We start from the raw sequence: 19,449 nt of genomic DNA on the forward strand, positions 1-19,449 counted from the left end.
ATGGCTCTGTTGATGGAGCCATGTAGTCTAGACACACCCTAAGATTTTGGTAAGTAGTCAAGGGCCACACTTTTCTATGGAGGGAGTTCAGGGTCTGGGATGGAGACTGGGTGGAGAAGGGAGCTTGGGGTAAGAGATTGAGGTGCATGAGAATGGTGACTGAAAGTTCAGGATATTCAAAGCCATAACACTAAAGCCTCAAGTCCTACTCTATAGCTTTATGCTATTTTCTATCACAACAGCGGGCATTTATTAAGGTATCTGGCTAGTTAGGGAGCCAGTGTGCTTGTAGAGGCAAAAAGACATATTAGACATAATGAACAATGATTCTGAAATTAATGGGACTTAGAAAGGAGGGAAGAAATAAAAATAGACTTATTTTACACTGCTCTGAGGCCTCGTGATGTCAAGGTGTATGAAAATAATCCCCAGGATGTTTTCCACCTTGATGCCACATTAAAGGGAATTAAACAAAAGATTTGACAGCTTGAAGTGAAAATGCAACTACTTTCTCTGTGAATCCATAACAGCTTGCTTCAAGCATGCTTCAAAGTGTGGAGTAATTTGCCAAAGTTTTCTCAAAACACTGTGTGTCAGCAAAACTTAGATTCACAAAATAATGCTGCCCATCTTCAGGTACGTTTACTCAGTTCCAGTGCAGGTAGAAATACCCACAGTAGCTCAGATCAATCTAGTGCACTAAAATAGCAGTGTAGCCACAGTGGTGCAAATGGTGGTATGGGCTAGCTGCCCTGAGTACTTACCTAGAGTTCAGATGGGCTGTTGGTGCGGGTGGCTAGCCCATACAGCCATGACTGCAATTCTATTTTTAGTGCATTAACTCCATCAGAGTTAGCATAGGAACGTCTATAGTCCCTTAGACTTTCATATGGCTGGACCACTGGAAGGGTTTGAAAATGGGATTAAATGCAGTCAGTAGGAAAATTCACCCCACCCGCAGCCCAAATATAGGGAGGGAATGGTAGGGAAGAAATAATAGAGTGGAAAGCTTTAAATATCTCAAGTGTTGTCCATAGTAATAGTAATACCCTATGTAGCCAGACACCTGTGTTTCTTTGTAGCCTGGCATTCATCTCCCGTCATGGTTTTGACTGCAGTTCACATTCTATGTGACATTGAATGAGGAGCCCTGTGAAAATATGGTCATTTAAAAGTCAGCCACACGGATGGATGGCAGGGACACTGACAGAACCAGACATCTTAAAATCAATGACAGACTGAATGTCAGATCTGTCAGGGAGCCCTAAATAGTCCCACTCAGACTACGGTAGTCTTTATTTAGTTGTTTTGATGAAGATACTATATTTACCATTTCTTGTTACGTGATTTCTGGGAGCCTGTATCCAAATTAATCCCTGTTGTAACTCCAAGGTTTTCAATGAGCTTATATCAATAATGAACTGTACTGTTTTGTCTGTATAAAAGCCCCGATCCTGCACACGTTAGAGCACACGTGTAACTTTATTCAAGAGAGTTGCCCCATTAAACTCTAAATATGTTTGAAGGATCGGGGCTACTATTTGTAAACAATGTGGTTCAGGAGCAATGTCTTTCTTTGCATCTTATAGAGTGGGCTGAGATGAGGAAAGATGCTCCAACGGCTGGATTATAAAGCTTAAAACATGGGACATCTGAGTTCCTGCCCCGCTCCTCACAGACAAGTAGTAAAACGGAGGCATCCCAAAATAGCTACCCCATGTCTTCACAAGCCGCCAGTTATTTCAAAATAACGGGTGTGCTGTTTCGGCATGCCAGTAACTCTTGTTCCATGAGGGTTAAGGGATGTCTCAAAATAGTGCGTTATTTTGAAATTTGGCAGTGTAGATGTGCTAAATTTCAAAATTCAATCGAAATAAGCTACACAATTTTCATAGTGCAAATTGGGAATCTTATTTCAAGTTTAGGGCACTGTGTAGATGCACCCTTAGTGGTTTAGGTGCCCCATTCCTAAAAAAGCAATGGGAGTTAGGTCCCTGAATACCTTTGTGGGTCTAGCCCTTAGACATTTTGTGTTTCATCTCCATATCTGTACCTGGGGAGAACAGCCAGTGCCTAATTTCTGCCAGGGCTGACCCCCAGCGCCTCTACATGTAGGCGATGCTCTGGCTAGGTCAATCCTAGCCATTTTGGTATTAGCATCATGGTCATAGGATTTTAAGAATGAGAAGTTTCACACTATCAGAGGAGTAGCCATGTTAGTCTGGATCTGCAAAGTGGGTCTTTGCCCACTAAACTTATGCTCCAATACATCTGTTAGCCTATAAGGTGCCACAGGACTCCTTGTCGCAAGTTTCACACTGTCATGAGAGGGTTGCCAGGTTATTATGAGGGGATTGTGGTATTTCTGCACTGCTGCTGGTGGTGGCATGGCTTTTGGAGCTGAGCAGCTGGAGACCTGGGTAGGAGCCTAATGCAGGCGCTTTGTCTACACTGCAGGGTTTTTGTGCAAGAAGCCTTTTGCAGAAGAGCTTTTGCGCAAAAACTTCTTGCACAAAAGCACATCCAGACCTCAAAATGCATCACAAAAGCGATGTGCTTTTGTTCAAGAGAGCGTCCACACTACATGGACACTCGTGCACAAAAAAGCTCTGATTGCTATTCACAGAATGGCCATCAGGGCACCTGTGCTTTTGCCGATAGGGGTTTCTTGTGCATAAACGCCTCCGGAGCGTCCACACCTGCCTTTTTGCACAAGAGCTATAGCACAAAAAGGCGTTATTCCTCGTGGGGAGAGGAATAACTCTACTAGCAAAAGCTCTCTGTTCTGCCGATTTACTTACGCAAAAACACACTTGAGGTGTGGGCATTCCGCTGGGTTTTGCGCAAAAACCTTGTAGTGTAGACATAGTCTAGGAAAGACCATAAAAGGTTCCGACCTTTCTCCTCCAGAGGACTCTGCCGTGTGCAATCCGCCAAGCAGTAGGACCCTGCGGTAGCTCCCAGGAGTGGAGCGGGGAGTCTGCCAGTGGGAGGCTCTAAAGTGCTTTTTTTTTTTCTGTTGGAATTCGGAGCCTCCCATTTACACAGGCAACTTTTCCAACTTTCCAGAAGTTTCTCTGGGCGGGTTATATAGCCCCCTCCTCGGGGCTGCTCAGCTGCAGAGAGGGACACGCGCCGGCAGACTTCAGCTGATCCGCTCCTGCCCCGCACCCCAGCTCCGCCAGTTCTGCGCCCCCAGGCCGGACGCGAGCCCCCGCGACACAGGAGCGATCCCTCCAGGTGAGGGGCTGCGCTGGGGCCCCACGGAGGTTCAGGCACCGGGCTGCAGTCATCGGGCAGGGGAGGGGGTAGCAAGATGTGGGGGCGCCCCGCCCCATGGATCTCCTTGGGATGGCGAGGCAGTCCCCGCAGTGTCCCCGGGACAGGCTGTGCGTGTAGGGGGGTACCCCGCAGTGTCCCCGGGACAGGCTGTGCGTGTAGGGGGGGTACCCCGCAGTGTCCCCGGGACAGGCTGTGCGTGTAGGGGGGTATCCCGCAGTGTCCCCGGGACAGGCTGTGCGTGTAGGGGGGGTACCCCGCAGTGTCCCCGGGACAGGCTGTGCGTGTAGGGGGGGGTACCCCGCAGTGTCACCGGGACAGGCTGTGCATGTGGGGGGGGTACCCCGCAGTTTCCCCGGGACAGGCTGTGTGCGTAGCGTGGGGGGTACCCCGCAGTGTCCCCGGGACAGGCTGTGCATGTGGGGAGGGGTACCCCGCAGTGTCCCCGGACAGGCTGTGCGTGTCGGGGGGGGGGGGTACTCCACAGTGTCCCCGGACAGGCTGTGCATGTGGGGGGGGGGTACCCCGCAGTGTCACCGGGACAGGCTGTGCATGTGGGGGGGGGGTACCCCGCAGTGTCCCCGGGACAGGCTGTGCTTGGGGGGGGGTATCCCGCAGTGTCCCCGGGACAGGCTGTGCTTGGGGGGGGGTATCCCGCAGTGTCCCCGGGACAGGCTGTGTGCGTAGCGTGGGGGGGTACCCCGCAGTGTCCCCGGGACAGGCTGTGCGTGTCGGGGGGGGTACCCCGCAGTGTCCCCGGGACAGGCTGTGCGTGTAGGGGGGGGTACCCCGCAGTGTCCCCGGGACAGGCTGTGCGTGTAGGGGGGGGGTACCCCGCAGTGTCACCGGGACAGGCTGTGCATGTGGGGGGGTACCCCGCAGTTTCCCCGGGACAGGCTGTGCGTGTAGGGGGGGGTACCCCGCAGTGTCCCCGGGACAGGCTGTGCGTGTAGGGGGGGGGTACCCCGCAGTGTCACCGGGACAGGCTGTGCATGTGGGGGGGTACCCCGCAGTTTCCCCGGGACAGGCTGTGTGCGTAGCGTGGGGGGTACCCCGCAGTGTCCCCGGGACAGGCTGTGCATGTGGGGAGGGGTACCCCGCAGTGTCCCCGGACAGGCTGTGCGTGTCGGGGGGGGGGTACTCCACAGTGTCCCCGGACAGGCTGTGCATGTGGGGGGGGGGTACCCCGCAGTGTCACCGGGACAGGCTGTGCATGTGGGGGGGGTACCCCGCAGTGTCCCCGGACAGGCTGTGCGTGTCGGGGGGGGGGGGTACTCCGCAGTGTCCCCGGACAGGCTGTGCATGTGGGGGGGGGTACCCCGCAGTGTCACCGGGACAGGCTGTGCATGTGGGGGGGGGGTACCCCGCAGTGTCCCCGGACAGGCTGTGCGTGTCGGGGGGGGTACCCCGCAGTGTCCCCGGGACAGGCTGTGCATGTGGGGGGTACCCCGCAGTGTCACCGGGACAGGCTGTGCATGTGGGGGGGGGGTACCCCGCAGTGTCACCGGGACAGGCTGTGCGTGTCGGGGGGGAGGGTACCCCGCAGTGTCCCCAGGACAGGCTGTGTGCGTAGCGTGGGGGGGTACCCTACAGTGTTCCCGGACAGGCTGTGCATGTGCAGGGAGACCGGAGTGGCCCTGGGGTAGAGTGGGTGTGCATGGGAGAGGGGACATCCCAGCGTGTCCCTGGGGCAGGCTGGGTGGGAAGAGCACCCCAGAGTGGCCCTGCAAAGAGTGGGGGGAGGGCAGAAGACCCAGAATCTCAGAGGGTCCCAGGGAATATCACCCAGCTGCCGGGAAAGCCCCAGTATGGGGGGGCAGAAGGGAACGTCCCTGGGAATGGGATTGGTGGCTGGAGAAGGGCTGGTGTCATGGACTGCTCTCTCCTGGAGTCTGTTCAAACAGCCTAGAAAGTTTGGGAGTGGTGGTAACACCTCCTCCCCCACCCGCTCCCGCCTCCTCCCCAGGGTTTGCTGGAGTGTGGGGAGGGTCTGGATGGAACAATTCTAGTTGGGGGGCCTGAGCTGCACCCTCCCCGTGGTCCCACCTTATCTTATTTATGTCCTTCACTGCCCCAGGGTGACCCTGAGGGCTTGCGGTAGGGCTATCAGGACCCCAGGGTTAAAAGGCAGAGTCTATGGGGCTGGCTGCCAGGACATTGGGTGGCAGCAGGGCCCCCGGTGCAGGTTGGTGTCTGGGACCCCAGTGTGGGGTGCAAAATCTGGGGGATACTGCAGCACCCCCTGTGCCTGTACTTCCCAGTCCTACGTCTATGGGTACATGCCCCACCCTGACCCTGTGGAGGATGTGGGAGGAAGGAGCGGCTGATGAGCTTTGTGTGGTTCAGGGTATTCAACTCTGTGGCTGCAGTGGTTGCTTTCTTGCAGTTTGTGGGTGGCAGGTCTGGGCTAGACTGATGCAAGGGCAGCAGCCTCTCCTGCTCTACCCAGAAGGGTCCTGCTGCCCTGAAACCAGATGCTGCCATGGGAAGGGGATGCCAGTGACTCTCACAGATCCTGAGGGGGAGGGGGAGGAAGTATCCCAAGCAATGAGAGTGAAATAAAAGGAGGCAAATAGAATAGGAGCAGTGTCCAGCAACCAGCTCCGTTCCCTGCGCCTCTTTCCAGCTCAGAGCTAGCATTAAACCAGTATCCACTGCTCCCTCTGGCCCGAGAGCCCTGGGTCCCCCTGGGCCCAAAGACTGAACTGCTGCAGAGCAGGGAGGAAAGCTACCGCCTTCAAGGCTGCTCTTTGTTCTCTCTTATTATGAACTAAAACCAACTGTGTGTCAAAAATGCAAAGCCTGCGGCTGTCTTAGTGCAAGATCTCTACTAACACCCAAGCGGCATTTGCTTATTACATTGGTGTGAGTCACTTCGTCTTGTGGTTTATTCTGATCTGTGTGGGGGGGGCGAGGGAGGACGGATAGACCTGCCACGCTGGCACAGGGCTCTGCCTGCATGCATCTCACGGCAGACTGGGACCCTGGGGAGTACAGGGTGTGTGTGGAGGCAATCAGGAAGGAGCTCCTTGAAGATCAGAATGGCATTAAATTATAACACACAGGCCAATGCTGTAGTCTCACTAACACCCCTCCCCCCCTTCATATAATTCAAGGGTAGGAGATGTTGCTCAGAACAGGATGGAGCCTAACAGGCCAAGACCTGTCCTAGGGCCTGCGCCTTTCCTCGAGCAGCCCCGCTGCAGGCAAAGTTTGGGCATGGCAGCTGCAGCAGCTTCTTGGCTGGTGACTAGATTTCATTGCCCACCGAAGTAATGGAACTGTCCTAAAGTTCTAGCTTGTGTGTTACAACCAGGTGCCATTCTCAAGGGAACTACTTTCTGTATCTGTTTTCTTTCAGAATGAAAAAGGCAAACGTTGACCTCACTATGAAAAAGTTTCAAGGTATCTTTAGAAGAAGCACACACAAAAACACAAACAAAAGTTTGAAACTGTTTAACTGCATAATCCCAGCCCCGCACCCAGATGGGGGGGATTAACTGGTGTCTGTGTCTTAACTAAGTCTTTCTTTTGGATAGCCAGGGCAAAGTAAAATGCGTCGCTTTTCATTTTCAGTTGTTCATCAAGGCTTTAGTATCGAAGGGATCTTAGGCTGTGAATTGACCCTATCCTAAGGCTTTCTTACTTTGATCCTGTGAACTGTAATGTGGCTACGTGCACAGATGCTTTCTTTTGTGTATGCATTTCCTTGGGCCCTCCTCTGTTTCCTGTTCTGTTTTCTTTAACCCTAGCGCTGCCATTCTAGCTGCTTCTTGCCACTGCATGCCAGGAACTGAATTTCAAAGCAGCCTCCCAGGAGAAGAATGACTAAAGAATGGAGCTCATTCACAGCTACGAATTATTCAGCATTAGGTCTTTGACTTCCACCAAGATAACATCATACAACAAATGAAGTCTCAGGCAGAGAAAAGGAATTTAACCCCTGCCCTACACAAGCATTGGGAAGATTTTGAGCTCCCTAGCCTGTTGGAGCACCCATGAGCCCAAAGAATAAGTCTAGCAGGCTGGCAGCAGCACGTAAGCCTGCTTTTGGGGGTGCTAATGGACAAGTCCCAGGGATTACTTGCTTGTTCAAATGTGGGCAGCTTGCAGGGTATAAAGAGCTCAGTCTGACTTGGCATAAATTGAGTGGGTTTCCACCACATCATCTTCCATAAAGTTGCAGTCTGCAGAGAGGACTGATCCTCCAGCCTGCAATGTTCAATCTTGAGTGTGGTGGCCACTGGGCCTCCAAACAGCAGGGATCCTCAGTGGCCTCTGCTCCACCAAACAGCACGAAGCCTGATCTAGAATTGAAAAAACTCCATCCTATCATCTGGGTCTTTGAAGCACCCAACCGCCTGATTCCTTCACTTTATAGTCCCCAAGCAGACCAGTGAGTTAGTTAGAAAGCAGGTGTGCATTCAAACTGTTCCAGGCCCCACATTTCAGAATGGAATTTGGACTCTCAAGCGTTAGCGAACATTCTGCTCTCCCACCATATGATTTACTCCCGCAGTTAATTGCACGGACCATTTCTGAGGGTGTAGCTTCGTACCTGCAAAAAAGGGGGCCACGGGGCAGAAGCCTGGTTGGAAATTGGACCCTGTTAAAAGTATTAAATTGGAAGCAAGTCACTGATGCAGATCAGATTGCATCACAAATGCTATTTGGCTTTCCAGAGGGGTTAACTAAGGGTGTCTGAACTTAGAGTAGTCTAGATGCTGTCATGGCTTTGGGAATGGCACGTGGTCTGACTGATGCCACGCCTTTCGCTGCCTTGCAGGTTCACAGCACTGTCACATTTGGTGGAAGCCATGTGGGTGACCAGCCTTCTGGCCCTCTGCGCCCTCGTGGCTGCAGTGCCCTCGGAAGATAAGAAGCTGAGTGACAAGGCAGCCACCTTAGCCGATCGCAGCGCAACTCTCGCCTTCAACCTCTACCACACCATGGCGAAAGACAAGAACACAGAGAACATCCTGGTGTCTCCCGTGGTGGTGGCCTCCTCTCTGGGCCTTGTGTCACTCGGTGGCAAGGCCACCACGGCCTCCCAAGCCAAGGCCGTGCTCAGCGCCGACAAACTAAACGACGAGTACGTGCACAGCGGTCTCTCAGAGCTCCTGAGTGAGGTCAGCAACTCCACCACCCGCAACGTCACCTGGAAGCTCGGGAACCGCTTGTACGGCCCCAGCTCCATCAACTTCGCCGATGACTTTGTGAAGAGCAGCAAGAAGCACTACAACTACGAACACTCCAAGATCAACTTCAGGGACAAGAGGAGCGCCCTGAAATCCATCAACGAGTGGGCATCCCAGACCACCGATGGCAAGCTCCCCGAGGTGACCAAAGATGTGGAGAAGACCGATGGGGCCCTGATCGTGAATGCCATGTTTTTTAAGCGTAAGTTAAATGCCAAGGGTGCTCAAAATGAGGGAGAGGCATGAGCAAGTGCAGATGGCGCCCCCTAGCCAGTTTGAGCCATACCGGGCTTCGACTCCTATTCTTAATCTAGACATACATGATGCAAGGGCCGAATTCAGCTTCCATTTACACTGGTGTAAATCAGTTGGAGTGTCACACTGGTGCAAGTGGGAGGAGACTCAGGCTCCAAGCGTTTACTTGACTCTATAGGGGTTTACATGGTGGAGAGATCTTTCTCCCACAAGTGAAATGTACTGGGGTGAAACATAGAAGCCATTGGAGTTCACAATAGAAATCTTATTTTCTCATCTGAAACTTCAGAGGACATATGTCAAATAAATTGGTCAAAATTGATGGGAGGATAAATAAACTTCAGGCTACAGAATAGAAGACTTTTTGGGGGGCTGGCTAGGAATTCTCTTCTAGTCCATTATCACTTCAAGTTACCACAATAACAAAAATAGGATTTTTTAAAATTCAAAGTGTCTGTTATACTGCCAGAGAAAAGAAGCTGCACTAGATGGAGCCATATTCTCTTTGGTAAGACAAATTATGGGCTCTCAGATGCTCACCGGTCTAGGGAGTTCCTTGCGGGAAGGTAGAGATGTGCATGACGACACAGCACATTTCCATTTCTTGTTAACGGATGGGTTTTCCTTCTCCTATATTTATAGCTCACTGGGATGAGAAGTTCCACCACAAGATGGTAGACAACCGTGGCTTCATGGTTACCCGTTCCTACACAGTGGGAGTTCCCATGATGCACCGCACAGGTAAATTTTAGCTTATGCTCCCTGGCCCAAGATCACTAGATTAAATCCAGAGATGATGTTAGTCCACTTGGTGAACTTTTCACTTGTTTTTCTTGCCCCATCAGCTTTGAGATGAGACAGAGCTATGCAGTTTTACACTTAACTCTTAGTACACGCTAGGAGAATGGCATTGATTAGGATGGCTTTAGAGATGGTGTCTTGTCCATTAGGAACACCTAGAATGTCCTAGACCTAGAATAGGAGCATTAGAGATCTGACTAGTAGCACATGTCAGTTACTATCAACTGTGTTTTGGTAGCTTTAGCTGCTCCCCATGACTCACCCTTAGGCTATGTCTAGACTGGCAAGATTTAGCGCAAATACTCTAAATGCAAGAGTTTTTGCGTTAGAGTATTTGAGTAAGAGAGCGTTTTTACTGGCATGTGTATAAAAGCAAATCTTTTGTGCAAAAGTATCCGTGCCCGTGTAGATGCTCTCCTGCGCAAGAAAGCTCCGATGGCCATTTTAGCCATCGGGCTTTCTTGCGCAAGAAGTGTATGTTACCTGTCTACACTGGCCTCTTGCGCAAGAACACTTGCACAAGAGGACTTATCCCTGAGCGGGAGCGTCAAAGTATTTGCGCAAGAAGCACTGATTTCATACAGTAGAACGTCAGTGTTCTTGCACAAATACTCGTGGCCAGTGTAGACAGGCAGCAAGATTTTGCGCAAAAGCAGCTGCTTTTGCACTAAATCTTGCCAATGTAGACACAGCCTTATTGTCTCTGCTTGTGATTCTTTCCCTTAAGGTCTGTACAACTACTTTGATGATGAAACTGAGAAACTTCAGATTGTAGAGATGCCTCTCGCTCACAAACTCTCCAGCATGATCTTCATTATGCCGAACCATGTGGAGCCACTGGAGAGAGTTGAGAAGCTTCTCACTAGAGAGCAACTGAAAACTTGGATCGGAAAGTTGAAGAAGAGAGCCGTGGCTATTTCCCTGCCAAAAGTCAGCTTGGAAGTCAGCCACGATCTTCAGGTAAAGCCTCTCTTGATGCCACAAACCAGACTGGCTACTACTGGGGTTCCTGGGTCTTTCCTTCATGGTTTGCTTGGAAGTGGCTTCCTTGAATGCAGGGGCATTATTCTCTGTTCATTGCTGAGAGCAGAAGCTAGTTAGTGGAACATAGGAGTGTTCCATAGGAGACTAACCTGCCTGTCTTTCATCATAGAAACACTTGGCAGACCTTGGTTTGACGGAAGCCATTGACAAGAACAAAGCTGACCTGTCCAAGATTTCAGGCAAGAAAGATCTCTACCTTTCCAATGTCTTCCACGCCGCGGCCCTCGAGTGGGACACCGAGGGGAACCCCTTTGACGCTGACATCTATGGCCGAGAAGAAATGAGGAACCCCAGACTCTTCTACGCCGATCACCCGTTCGTCTTTGTGATCAAGGACAATAAAACCAACTCCATTCTTTTCATTGGCAGGCTAGTGAGGCCCAAAGGGGACAAAATGCGCGATGAACTGTAGTTTGAAGGGTCAGGTTTTGTTGGGGATTTTTTAAATGGGGAAATGTTATTTTGTATTCTCTACAAACTGATGGGTGCTAGCCGGACCAGAGTGCATTTTGATGTTCAATCCAACATACACTTTACCTCGCCAGAATATTCCACCAAAAGAAAATGCATGGGAGGAACAGGGGAGGTGGGGGGAGGGGAAAGACCATGAACAATGGGAAGGGCCTGTTCAATGGGCTTCTGTTCCCAATCAGTGGAATTTCTGCTGAGATGATAGGTTGCTGTGTCTTCTTCCTCCTTCCTGCACTAGCATAAATCCTTAAGCCAAGCATGATGGTACCACCTGCTGGGATGCAAACTGTCAGCTGAGGCCACGGTAAAGGTACCTGCCCACACACTCGCATCAGTCTTTATTGTGCCTTTTCTAGACACATGGAGCGCTGCTTTCCCATCCCTCTTTCCTGGCAATTTTGCAGCGGACAGCTTGCTTACTGCCATAGCTTATTCCTGCTTCCTTGTCCTGGGGGTTTCTTAGCTGAGCTAGAATTCATGGTGCCTAGTCCCTTTATTTGTTACCTCCTTGAAGTTCTGTGTCCAAGGGAGCAGCAAGGACTGAGGCTGCTCCCACTTACATCCACTCACCACTGCGGAGGCACTGGGTGCAGATTAAGGGTGAGGAGAAATGAGCTCCTACCAGTCGGTTTAACTAAACTGGTTATTTTAGGGCAGGGAAAACAGACTGCCATACATGTAAGTAGGTGCTCTGATGCTGTGACCCACATAAGAACAAATAGAATTCTCCCTATACCGCTTAACTCTGAACTGTGTGTCATATCCCCCCAAAAAACTTTTAAGTTGAACACAAAGTAAAAAATGCCTGTCCCTTTCTTACCCATGGGCAGCTGAAATCTTGCAAAAATCTGCATCACTGGGAATTGCATTTAAAAATTCCCTCTTCAATTAGGCAGCAGTGAACTGTCTCAGCTAAGGGAGCAAGGACTGAATGGGCCATAGAGATGAAAGATCCTTTTTCATGTGAGCGCTTAAGCAGAGAGGAGGCACTGGTGGGGAAGGGGGGTGATTTTGCTCTGCAGTTAGCTGTGTTCTCTCTCTGCCTGCTGTGTGGATCACGATTTCAGTCTGGGAGAGTATCCAGCTGATAACTCATCAGCACCAGGCCTGCTATAGAAAGGATTCGATAACACCAAAGGGAGAGGAGGAAGTTCACATCACTTGGTGCTTTTGTTTCAGTCTTGTCAGGACAGACTGGGCAAGAAACACAGTTTACATTGTGAAACTTCTCTCTGCAAGGAGGACTAGCAAAGTAGAGCCCGAACCATATCCCTTGGGGAAGACTGCCATGGACTCCTCTAATTGGGAGCTAGCACTTGTTCATTGCTTTTTTTCTGAAATAAGACGACCTTAGATTTGCCATAGCCTGTTTTCCTAACGACCCTTTCTACACTAGGATCTCTCCAAGAATGTTCATGCCCCACTGGCTGAATTGCACAGAGCTGTGTTCTGGTATGTATGCACAAATTCTTCTCCAACTCCAGCCTCAAGCTGCTGGAGCAAATACATTTTTCCCCCATGGGACATTACCAGCTTAAAGGTTGTATTTAAAATGACCAGTGGTCATCATCTCACAAATGCCTAAGTGCATGTCTAATGGCACAGCCAAGCTGGAGAACAAAGGGTTTGATTGTTTGTCAGCTTAAATCTATTTTCCATGTCACTGATGCGGATAAGTAGCCAAGGTGGTCAGTAAAACTATTTCTTGTCTTATCTCACTTCCAAGTTTTCAGACACAAGCCCAATGCTGCAGTATTTGGTTTTCAGAGGTTTAATTTGTTAAAGTGACTTCCACAATCCTTTGAGAAAACCTTTCCTGTTAATCAATCTTGGATATACACTAAAATCTGGGGGCCAAAATTGGTAAGTAGCTGAAGTTTAAGAAGTGCAGTAAAACATGTATGCCAAAACCACATACAGGTCAGCCCAGCAGGCAGTGCTGTCCTTAATACCTCCAGTTTTGAGCTCTGACAATTTCCAACTGGGGGGGGGAAGAGAGGGTGAGCATGAGCATGTATCAGAATGCACCAAATGTTGCAGGGTGCATGCTCAGACAAATGCACTGAAACCATGTGCTATTGCACATTCATACAGGAGAGGGTGGGAGTGTGGAGAACATGTGTGAATTTGCAGCATGTGAATGGAAACCTGCTTTTTTTTTGTTTTTGAATTCTTGTACCATAAAACTCTTTAAATTGTATAATTTTGCAATAAACTTTTTCAATCTTGGCCATTGAGTGGGATGGAATTTGTGGTACCCAGTCGTGCAGTAGGAGTAAACAATTGGTTCTAGGGGTTTATCTGCAAGCCCTCTAAACTCAGGTTTGAGTTAAGTCTTGTAATCTAATATATAAAGGAGAATGTTTGTATGTTTGTGCACTAATAACTTAGACACTATAAGACCTACTGCAACCAAACTTTCCATGGGGTAACCTTTCCTCCAGGAGAAGGTTTTAAGGTACTTTTGGACCCAATTGGGGTCCTGCCCTGCCCCCCACAGTACTTTTGGACCCAGGCGTGAACTGGGACACCCCTCCCACATATAGCCTCTCAGGACTCGCCCTCTCCCGCCTGTGAGGTTACATAATCAACCCTCTTCTCCCCCCCCCCCCCCCCCCGCCACCGGCATGCAGTGCCCCCACCCCCATGCGCACAATGGCTCAGGCACTTGCCCTGCCCCCCACAGCACCTGTAGTCCTGAGCATGAGCTGGGGTGCCCCTCCTGTAGAACCTGCCCTCCACCTGGGGTCGCTCCCCACCTGCCACACCCCCCCCACCAGAAATCAAAGCCAGCCAGCCAGCCTTTCTGCTCAGCCCACTGGGCTTATCCGACTGGAAGCAATCCACGTGCCTGCTGCAGCCCAGGACAGGGGCTGGGTTAAACCCTCGATGCAATACACTGCTGTGAAGCCAGCCAGCTGCTGTTCATACTGTGAGTGGGGCTCTTCTGTGTCTGGTTCCAGCCATCGGGTTTAGATGTGACCTCTAAGCTTTTGCTTGCCAAGGCAGAGCAGGTGAATCCCTGAGCCAACCTTGCAAAGAGAAGTCCCCTTGCTACTGGCCACATGACTCTTCTCCCAGGGGCTGGCTGCTCGGTCCTGGGGGGAGGGGAGGTCCTGCTGCTCTCAGAGGGCCAGGTGTGGGCCAGGAGCCATCAGCCCCTAGGGTCTGTGGCTCAGGGGGTCCCCTGGCTCAGGGTCCCCTCCTTTCCTAAATGTTGTTCCTCTGGTTTTCTGAGCAATGCAGCTAGTTCAGTATATACACCATTTGCTCAACAATCAGTGCAGAATTTTATGAATGTTCATTTAGCCTCACAATCCTCTGACCCAAGGAAACACCCTACAGTGCTTTGGCACCTGCTTTCCAAATTTTCTGAAAGGTCACAGCTTCTAAATGTTTGGTGCTTGATCTTCAATGTATGGTTGGAGAAAAGGCAGGATTAGCAAGTGACCTACAAGCAACTTGCCCAGCTACAAAGAAAATACAGTACAGCCAGGAATAGACACCTTTCTGCCCCCCTCATCCCAATGCCTGCATCCTCTGCTTGACTGCATTAGCTGGTAATACCTACCACCATGCCTGAAACCCACTCACTTCCAGAAGAAATCATGGGTAGCCCTAGATGAATGGTGCCCCATGATGCTTTTTACAAAAGAACAATGCAGACAAGGCAAGATGGCACATTGCTCCACCCCTTTCTTTTAATCTACCAACCCATGCTAGCACATGGCACAGTTCAGACTCATCATACACCACACAGTGGTATAATCCCACTTTCCTTGACAGCTGAACTTGCTAGGTGTAGTGGAAGCGTGACAAGAATTTAAATGACACCATGTATTGGACCAGTTTCTGGGGAGCTCTTCTGTTCCAAGGCAAAGTACCAGCAGGGCAAAGAACGTAAAGATGATAGCAGGACCATACAATGTACTGTAAGAGGAGAGGAGCAGAGGGGAGAAAACTAATATAAAAGTAGCTGTAAAGACCATGAAAGTTTCACCTATCTTGGCTCAAGGGAGTTGTTTCTAGCTGCCAGCCACACAATCAGCCCTGGCCAGGGCCGACCTAACACTTCGATGCAGCCCATGGGTTGCATCTGGTCGCTTTCTATTTGTATCTTGCTGCCTGTGCCACCGAATTTCCAGGCAGTGGCTCAGGCAGGAGGAACCTATTTAAATGGCTCATGGCTTCCGGCCGTGGTGCTGCTCCAGCAGGGACCAGAGCCCTGAGCCCTTTAAACAGCTACAGCAACCCCGGACAGCTGCCAGGAAATGCAGCAGCACGGAGTCTGGCAGCCATGAGCCCTTTGCTGTGTTTTTCATTCAAAGCCTCTGGCCCCGGACAACTCTAGAGGAGGGTAGTCCACAGCCCCACCCCTTCCACCTCAGACCCCAACTCTTCCAGGGGTGGAACCAGCCCATGTCCAGGTCCCAAAATTCATTAAGTGCCTCCCCCCCCCCATGAAGTTCCCACCCTGGCCTACAATTTTAAACTGGGCCCCCTACGTCAATAAGCAGATTAGGACTGTGTCTGCATTGGCAAGATTTTGCACAAAAGTGGACGCTTCTGCGCAAAATCTTGCTATGTGTCTACACTGGCCGCGAGTACTTGTGCAAGAACACGGATGTTCTAATGTATAAAATCAGTGCTTCTTGTGCAAATACTCTGACACTCCCGCTCAGGGATAAGCCCTCGAGCAACTGTTCTTGCGCAAGAGGCCAGTGTAGACAGGCAACATTAATTTCTTGTGCAAGAAAGCCCGATGGCTAAAATGGGCTACACTGGCATTTTACATCTCTTGTGCAAAGGCACATGCCAGTGCAGACACTCTCTTACTCAAATACTCTAACGCAAAAACTCTTGCATTTTTGAATATTTGCGCAAAATCTTGCCAATATAGACATAGCCTAAGAGTTTAAGGCCACAAAGGACCATTATGTTAACCTAGTCCAATGTTCTGCCCAACAGATCAGAGTGTATCCAAAATTCCTGCACCCTCGCCCTACAACCCATACTACACAGCAGGACTGACTCCCAAACTTGAAGGACTCCAACTGAAGAAAGTCTCAAAGGTGTAGCCGTGTTAGTAACTTTAAAAACAAGCAGTGCTGTAGCACTGTAGGGTGCGTCTACACTGCACCCATAGCTTGAAATAAGCTATGGAATTTGAGCTACGCAAACTGCTTAGCTTATTTAGAATTAATTTAGAAATAGCTTATTTTGAAATTTGGCTCTGTCTACCCAGCACTTATTTCAAAATAAATCACTTTTCTGAAATATTCCTTACTCCTCATGGAATGAGGTTCACAGGACTGTAAGAATGAGCCCATTATATTTCAAAATAACGAGCGCTCAAGAAACCCAGAATAGCTATTTCAGGATACCTCTAGTATAGCTGCAGTGTAGATGTAGCCTTAGTGACTAACAAAATTGATTAGGTCTTGAGCTTTCGTAGGCAAACCCCACTTCATCAGATGAGAGAAAATTACAGAAGCCAGGGTATATAGAATAGCAAAAGTATCACCTGTCAAGTATAGGACCAGTCTTATTGAAGCTAAGTCAGGCTGGCTATGTCTCACTGGGTACAGCTAGATTGGGGAAGGGCAGGGAAGGTTGGGATACCTCCAGTATCCTGAAAAAAAAAACAAAAAACAAAAAAACCTCTGCCACATCCAGGGAACATGCTTGTTCTGCTTTTTTGGCAGAAGAGCAAACACGCTATTTATAATGTGTACCTTTTCCCTACAGAAACTTGTAGTCTAGCCATACCCATTCATAGAATGTGATGTGGAAATGAGAATATCAAAGGTGGGGAAAATTGCCTTTGTAGTGCATTTACCAGTTAAGATCTTTTAAATCTATTACCAAATGTCCAGGCAAGCAAAAATGTTCCCCTACAAATGTGTTACCATTCCGCTGGATTCTGTAATTTCCTCTCCACCTCATCCAAATGAAAGCTCATGACCTAATCCATTTTTTGAGTCTCTGGCAAAGGGAGAAGGGGGCAAATTACAGCCCACAGGCCACACCCAGCCCACAGGAGCCTTCTATCCAATGCCCCAGCTCCCACCCATGGAGATTAGCCACTGGCCCCTCCCATTCTCTCTCCTTCATAGCTTCAACTCACTGTGCCTGCAGAGCAGATGCTTCTGGTGGCATGGCTACCTCTGGCAGGGTGGTGTGGCAGTAGAACCACCAGGCCTGTTGCTGTGGGTGGGAAGCAGTAGATTGTATAACAGGCAGTTTCCTCAAGGGGCAATTGGGAGCTGGGCCATGCCTGGTTATTTCAGGAGGCACAGCTCTCCCCTATCCTTCCCTGCCTGGCCCTCCATACAATTTCAGAACCAAAAGGTGGCCCTCAGACTACCCCCTCAGGTGACAGAGCAGCTCCATAGGTTTTCAACAGAAGAATTTACACCACTTCTCTCCCACCCCTCCTTTGATAACCAGTTCTAATGTTAATACAGCAACAAACATTCAATTAGTGTCTTATTTCCTATTTGAATTTTGCTGCTGAATTTCTAGCCCCTAGTCTCATTAGGCTGTTTTAATCTAGCCAATCGAGAGCTTAGAGCAGGTATTTTACATAGTCCCTCCGGTCCAGACAGCCCGCTGACAAGGTGTTTTCTGGGGCTGTACAAACAACTGCCTTCCTAAGAAATGTTAGCCAGACTAACAGTACCACTCTCCATCAGCATAGCTGCAGCTGCACAGCAGGTTGTGCCAGTGAGGGCGGCGTGGTGTTTACTTCTCCCCAACACAGTGCCCTGCCCAGTGTAGCTATTGCTGGTATTTTCAAGAGCAGACAAAGCCTCAGGTAATGCTTATCGGATCAGTTTCACCTTCTAGATGCGTATCTGAATAGTTTGGAAGAGAAAATCATGTGGGCTACACATAGATGTTGAGGCTCTTATGCATCAGTAGAGCACTCAATTAAGACTGCTCCCTGAATAGGTGCCTCAGGGCACCTATCAGACTGCAAACACTAGACCCTAGAGCTGTACCATGGTAGCCACTGATTGTGTGGGGCTAGTTCACTATAATGGCTATTGCTTCAGAACTGGTGAGACACCACGGCTCTAGAGTAAACCAAGTAAGCACACCTTTACGATATTCGAATGACAGTTAACACATTGTATTCTCAAAAGTTTCAGAGGGGTAGCCGAGTTAGTTTGTAACAGGTTTGTAAAAACCTAAAAAACAAATAGGTTTAGTAGCACTTTAAAGACTAACGAAACAGCCCACGAAAGCTCATACCAACTACATGTTTTGTTAAAATGCTACTAAACTATCTGTTGCTTTTAAATTGTACGGTTTTCTGTGGTTCTGAAACTAGCACACAGGACTGAGGCTAACACATTTGCAGGGTGAAGTGTGAAGGCTTCCAGTACAGAGGCCACACTAAATGATACATTGGCTCCTTCTGGCCTTAAAAAGTACTCACTGCTCTATTGCCACCTTCTGGCCACAAGTTTTTTCATTGTAGCAGAAGTACAAAGTTTACCTCATCTTTAAGAGTCAGCTTTTGCTACACAAGGCAACAACAGGAAGGGGGGAAAAAGGGGAGGGGAGGGGGAGATGTCCAGACATTCCAGGTGAAGTCAATAGCTCCAGACCTAATCAATCTGCCTCTAGGAGCTCAGATGAGATGCTAAGGTAGGGTAATCAAACATCCCTAATCATCAGCATCTGCCTGGCACTTCCCTCACAAGGATGCATATCACTTTTTTTTAAATTCTGTCAGTGAAAACCCATTAATCACTCTTATGATTGCACACTTGTAGCTACAGTATCTTCTGCACAAGAACAAGGATCAAAGGGAACGACACCTCAACCCATATGCACTTACATTCAGAGAATTCGCACATTTCCATACTTCAGTTTGTGGCAGCTACATGTAGATTAAGAGGCATCTAAATGAGACCAGATTTAAAGTACCTAAAACATTTATAATCCAGAGATCCCACTTTCCACTGTGCTCAAAAACTTGTAGATAGCCTGACACACTAAATCCAATGTTAGGAATGGAGATAACATCATGCTTTCCTGTCTAACATAAAATGAGGTTTCAGAGGGGTAGCTGAGTTTTTCCAGTTACAGACTAACTTAAACAACAAATAGTCTAGTAACACCTTAAAGACTAACAAAACATGGTATCATGAGCTTTCATGAGTACCACATACTTCTTCAGATGAAGTTGGAGCTTGTGAAATCCATGGTTGAAAACCTGTAGATTAGTATCTACATTAGTGCAAACATACAGACATGGCTCCTTAGCGGGATGCTCTTATATATTATATTTGCGATTGTTGAACAGCCTTAAAATAGCTTCTGCTGTATCATTTAAGTGTTACTTTTAGTATACTCCAGTATGCCAAATAATTTTGATACATGACCCACT

General features: G+C 49.2%; 1 protein-coding gene across 4 annotated transcripts; it reads left to right on the top strand.

Moving 5' to 3' along the window:
- Positions 1-3,078: 3,078 nt before the first annotated feature.
- On the top strand, positions 3,079-13,277 carry SERPINH1 (serpin family H member 1). 4 transcript variants are annotated; one of them, XM_006130856.5, is made up of 7 exons: positions 3,079-3,240; positions 6,641-6,684; positions 7,032-7,317; positions 8,066-8,679; positions 9,375-9,473; positions 10,261-10,493; positions 10,687-13,277. In XM_006130856.5, the coding sequence occupies exons 4-7, from the start codon at positions 8,097-8,099 to the stop codon at positions 10,987-10,989; spliced, it is 1,218 nt and encodes a 405-aa protein (XP_006130918.2). In that variant the 5' UTR covers positions 3,079-3,240; positions 6,641-6,684; positions 7,032-7,317; positions 8,066-8,096; the 3' UTR covers positions 10,990-13,277. The 4 variants fall into 4 exon arrangements, with proteins under 4 accessions (XP_006130918.2, XP_014432870.2, XP_006130919.2 ...); XM_014577384.4 differs by having other exon boundaries at positions 7,147-7,317; XM_006130857.5 differs by lacking the exon at positions 7,032-7,317.
- The last annotated feature ends 6,172 nt before the right edge of the window (positions 13,278-19,449 follow it).

This window comes from Pelodiscus sinensis, chromosome 1 (assembly GCF_052426305.1).
Source record: "Pelodiscus sinensis isolate ZL-2025 chromosome 1, ASM5242630v1, whole genome shotgun sequence".
NCBI lineage: Eukaryota > Metazoa > Chordata > Testudines > Trionychidae > Pelodiscus > Pelodiscus sinensis.

Coding starts and splice junctions, on each gene's coding strand:
- SERPINH1 (XM_006130856.5), top strand. CDS start 8,097: ATGTGGGTGACCAGCCTTCTGGCCCTCTGCGCCCTCGTGGCTGCAGTG. Junction 8,680..9,374: donor GAATGCCATGTTTTTTAAGC/GTAAGTTAAATG, acceptor CTATATTTATAG/CTCACTGGGATGAGAAGTTC. Junction 9,474..10,260: donor TCCCATGATGCACCGCACAG/GTAAATTTTAGC, acceptor CTTTCCCTTAAG/GTCTGTACAACTACTTTGAT.